Source organism: Ipomoea nil, unplaced genomic scaffold, assembly GCF_001879475.1.
Source record: "Ipomoea nil cultivar Tokyo-kokei standard unplaced genomic scaffold, Asagao_1.1 scaffold3069, whole genome shotgun sequence".
Taxonomy (NCBI): domain Eukaryota; kingdom Viridiplantae; phylum Streptophyta; class Magnoliopsida; order Solanales; family Convolvulaceae; genus Ipomoea; species Ipomoea nil.
Genome location: NW_017619497.1, coordinates 227,738 through 233,281, shown reverse-complemented (window position 1 = coordinate 233,281; position 5,544 = coordinate 227,738). Strand labels below are relative to the sequence as shown.

General features: G+C 40.0%; 1 protein-coding gene across 1 annotated transcript; it reads left to right on the top strand.

Moving 5' to 3' along the window:
• Positions 1-2,848: 2,848 nt before the first annotated feature.
• On the top strand, positions 2,849-4,522 carry LOC109164720. The gene is made up of 2 exons (XM_019313267.1): positions 2,849-3,139; positions 3,233-4,522. Exons 1-2 carry the CDS (start codon positions 2,849-2,851, stop codon positions 4,520-4,522), a joined length of 1,581 nt encoding a protein of 526 aa, XP_019168812.1.
• The last annotated feature ends 1,022 nt before the right edge of the window (positions 4,523-5,544 follow it).

Below are 5,544 nucleotides of genomic sequence, written 5' to 3'. Positions count from 1 at the left end.
TCTATTATAATGTAATATATGTTCATATATACCATATAATATTTGTTCATATATACTTTCTCAGCCTGTTAAAACACAAAGATTCAAACAAGAATACAAATAATTTTCTTTTCCGATCCCCCAAACAGAAACATATAGAAACATATCGGGTTTTTGACTGAAATGGGCATTGGGAAGTGTTTGTGGACAATAATGGGAGGTCAAATTTTTTTGAACAAAAATGGGAAAACCGAGTTTGGGAAACGCGGTTGAGATCAAACCCGCGTTTCCCAAACTCGGATGGAGGGGTTGCATACGCTACGGACAACCGCATTTGGAAAATGCGGTTGTCGTATAATATACGACAGCCGCATTTCTCAAATGCGGTTATCGTTTACACATAGCCGCATTTGGAAAATGCGGCTCTCGTATATTACACGATAGCCGCATTTCCCAAATGCGGCTATGGTATTCCTTCATCGCCGGCACGCCACCGGCCAGCGTTCTAGCCGGCGTCATAAACGCGTTTGGGAAATGCGTTTTTCGAAAAAACGCATTTCCCAAACGCGTTTATGTCCATGGCGGGCCGGATATTATTCTAATGGTTTTTTTACGCAAATGCCTTTGTTCTGGGCACATAATATTTTTCTAAATTTTGCGACTCTAATGCGCGTGTTAGTATCCGATAGTCTACATTTACATATTTATACTTTTTTTGAAGTTGAGTAGAGTACACTAGAGTTGTGATTGGAATTTGTGTGTATTAAACTACACATTACGAAATTTAATTTGAGGACACAATGCAGAACAAGAATTTTGAGGGCGTTTGTAGTATGTAACTGCAACAAAATATATGCATCTAATCAGTGGTTTTTAAGAAAGTCGTAAAAAGCAAAGCATAAAATTTTGTATATGCACGTTTCATGATATTGTATTTAATTAAAATTTTATGCGTAATGTTAATAAAAAAATTGTCGATTACATGGCATATATAAATCATATAATAAATGATTACAAATTACATAGTTTGGAATATAAAATTGCATAGCTTTTGAAAGACTAATATTACACATTGAATATTATTTTGCATAAATAAACAAATATTTGTTACAAATTTCACAAAGGTAAACCCATGTGGGAGCGTATTACTTGTCAGCTTATAACATGTGGGCGACGCCACGAATGAATAATATCCCATTTGGGCTTTGAATTGAAGGAATATGTATGCGGGATTGTGAGGCTGCTGTCCCCGACGAATAAATAATGTCCATCGTGGATTTTGAATTGAAGGAGTATGTCTGCAGAACTGTCAGGCTGTTGTTCTGACAAAAGAATTACCACTCGTTGTCAATGAAACTTTGATTGAGGTGCATTTTGTCAACGTAACAACAACCTAGCAATGTAAAGTGAGAGTTATAGAAAAAAAAAAAATTAAGAAGTGGTTGTATTAAAAATTTAGGATAATTACGTCGAAACTCACCGCAAATCCAACAGTTCCGTGCATAACAAGAGCAATCGATTGTGATTGTAATCACAAGCACTTGCTCTAACCTCAAACCCAACGAACAAAAGAATAGCAATGGCGGAAAGAACCTTTCCCTTCCGAATCGCTCGAAACTCTCATCTCTCGGGTTTATAGGCATTCGCGAGATTTAATTGCATGACATTCAACATTATCCACCGTTGTATCAGGGTGTGATAAAATTTCAAATATTTTGAGAAATTTCCAATAAAAAAATAGAAATTTACAACTCCGAAATTTAGAAAAATACAGCATGAAATTCAACATGATTAAATATCTTGTTGAAATTCAGGAATACAAAGGGAACAATTTATAGTCCAAGATGTGTAATGCATCCAAAAAAATTTAAATTCTATCCTAATTAAATTTACATGGGCTGTCAGCCCTGAGATGACAACCCATGCGTTGTCATCTCACGGCTGACAGCCCATGTGCGATGTCAGCCCGGCTGACAGTCCCGTATGGGCTGGCGCCGAGATGACAGCCCCTTTGGGCTGTCATTTCGATGGCAGCTCAAGCCCATGTGGGTGTCATAATGAGATGTTATCTCATTATGACAACCCATGTGGGTTGATTCATGTATTGTTTTTAACCGCGCAGTGTGTTGAGTTTTTTGAAGTGTGGCTTTTACAAAGTGCTCTGTAAAAGTTGGCACTGTGGAACCGGAGTTAATTAAAGGTTAGTGTATTTTAGCATTTTTTATTTTTTAAAGTTTATTTTTGTTAGTTTGTAACGCGTTTTTTATCATAGTTATATCTGATATGTATTTTTTTTTGCAGGAATTACGTTAAGGATAATGGCAGGCATGAATTTCACTTCTGTATATGAAATTATTTTTTATTGTAATTATAATTTTATCATGTATGAGATTTTATTTTCTATAGGTAACCAGGTGGTTGTGTTGATATGTCGTCATTCCGAACATGATGGGCATAGAGATGATGTGGATTTCAACATTGCTCCTCAAAATGCCGTGTTCGTCTCTGCAACATGTTCATTCGAACAGTTAGTCGCCGAGATTAAGAATTGTTTTCAAATTGGAGACAATGTTGGTGCTATATTGTTATGGGGAAAATTTCAGCCAAATCAATCTCTGGGTGATGTAGTTTATCCATTTCCAATAACCGATAATGAGACATGGTCATATTTTTTGGGGGTTATGTCAACGTTTGGGGCGCTAGTGGTTTTTGTGAAACTTCCACTGCCTTTCCATTCAACATTGAACATGAACATTGTTCAAGGGGTACTAGCGTTGACCGCACGCCCATTAGAACATGTGAAACACGAAGGCGTAGTGTTGGTCGATCACGACAAAGCACGCAAGCAGAGCACATACAGATAGTACCAATGGATCATCTTATTTGTGACGCGAATAATGCCATTTTAGACGAAGAAACAAACACAAGTGGGGATGAATGTTTGTTTCCTTCCGATGATGATGACGACCCTGATTATGAGCCCGTTGAAGAGGTTGAATCGTCTGCCAACACGTCCATACATGATAGGGGTGCTCGTCCGCCAACACATGATCCGGATTGGTACAATGATTATACATCATACGAGAATGCTTTTCAAACTGCTAGTTCGTCCATTGGAGTTGGAATGGTGTTCGACAGCTACCGACAGTTAAAGAATATGGTGACACAACACAATCTTGACCAACATACGCAGTTTAAAACGGCGACCAAGAAGAGCAAATATTAGAAGGCTACCTGTTTATATCCCCAACAGTGTGCGTGGATTATTAGTGCTGCGCAGATCCAAGATTCCGATGCATGGAAAGTTAAAAAGTTTCATAATATCCACGGATGCCGTGTAGACTATAAGGAGGGCGGAGATGACTACAACCTTACCAGTAAAGTGATTGCGGAACTAATTTTGCAAAAAATTGCAGATGATCCGCGATACAAAATTAAATACGTCATCGAAGATGTCAAGGCAAAATGGGGTATTCGGGTTGATTACAAGAAGGCTTGGTACGCAAAGGTCATCGAGTTGGAGACGCTGTATGGAAAGTGGGATGAGTCCTACAACATATTGCCACAGACGTTAATGGCCATACAGCAAACAAATCCAGATTTCGTTGTTGATACTGTGTACACGGAAACGGGAGTCCCGAATGAGTTTCGATTTAAGTATGTGTTTTGGACATTCAAACCGGCAATTGAAGGGTTTAAACACTGTTTACCCGTACTTACGGTCGATGGGACGCATTTGTACGGAAAGTACAAAGGACACCTTCTATTAGCAGTAGCTATAAATGCCAACAAAGAAATACATCCAGTTGCATACTCAATTGTTGACGCTGAAACAGGAGATAGTTGGAGTTGGTTCCTGAGATTGCTGGCTGAAAATGTTTTTGGCGATTTGGAACACATTTGTATTATCTCGGATAGGCATGGTGGCATCGACCATGCATTTCGGGAAGTACCTGAACTGGCCGAGCCGCGGGTCCAGCGTCGATACTGCCTCCGACATTTGTGGTCAAATTTGATGACCAAGTTTAAGAACAAGGAATTAAAAAATCTGTTTTGGCAGGCCGGTTGTGCTATGGATGTTCGGGGGTTTGAGGCGGTAATGAGTATAATTCGGGCAACTGATGAGGCGGCATATAATTACTTGATGGCAATCCCTGCCCGGTTTTGGGCCCTAAGTCACGATGGGGGATTTAGACATGGATTGATGACGACCAACAGCTCGGAATCTTTCAACAACAGCCTAAAGCGTTGTCGTCTTCTGCCCGTCTCGGCTATAGTGAAGCTAACGTACGAAAAAGCTGCTTTAATGTTCGCCGAGAGGCGTACAGCTGGAATGGTAATGCAACAAGGGGGGTTGCAATGGCCACGTAATATTCTTGATGAAATGTTGAAAAGGGAAAGCCACAAGTACCGCGCCATTGTAAAACGCCATGACGACCTTGACGGTATTTATTCGGTTGCGATTGAAGGTGATATAAATAGGTACGGGAGACCGAACTTCGTGGCGATTAACATCAACGAACAGGTTTGTAACTGTGGCTAGTGGTCTGTGGACGGACTGCCATGCATTCATGCACATGCGGCGTGTCATTACGTTGGTAGAGTCCCCGATGCTATGGTTCCGGATAAATATTCTCTTGCTAAGTATCTCCTAACTTATGAAGGAACCATCATGCCTTTATTGTCTGAAAATTATTGGCCAGTCCCATCTTTTACGACGTTGCCCCCAACAGTTCGACCTGCTGCTGGTCGACCAGGTCGTCGCGCGAGCACAAGAATTCCGAACGAAATGGATTTGAGGGGAAAGCGTTGTAGTGTTTGTCGTTCAGCAAACCACGATATTAGACGATGTCCACGATTGCAAAGGGATTAATGTGTAATATTAATGTACGATATGAGCTCACATTAGTGTTTTTCGTTGTTATGTTTAAATACTAAAAATTGGCACCCCAAAAAAAAAAAAATTCATTAACTCAAAAGAAAAAAAAAAAAAGTGACTAGTCATTCGGACTAGTCACCTTGCTTGCTGTCAGTGTACAACTGACAGCAACGTGATTACTCACGTCGCTGGCTGTCAGTTGTACACTGACAGCAAGCAACAGGGCCGGACTGTCACACCAATTGTGACAGCCCGGCCTTTATTTACGCATTTTTTTATGGGGCCTTTATTTAGTTGGCCCCCAATTGAAGGGGGCAATTTTTAAATAAGGTGTAAAAAAAAACTTATACTAATTTAGTCAAATATAGATATTGATAAGTGCAATATTAAATTAGAAATTCAATAATACATTACAACTAGTAGTAGAAAAAGTATTTACACATTGATTATGTGCCACAAGGTGGTCGTCTGATATTACGCGCTGGACGACGACGTTGGTAGTGTACTTGAATTCTGGTCTGTTGCTGTTCTTGGGTATTGTTCACCACTTGAGATGTATTTATTGTAGCATCTTCGTCATAATAATTCTGAATTGCATGTTCAAACGACTATTAGGCCGGAGATGCGAAGCGCTTCGAATTCGTCGTCCGTCATGCACCGGAGGGGCTTGCGATGACGACCCAATC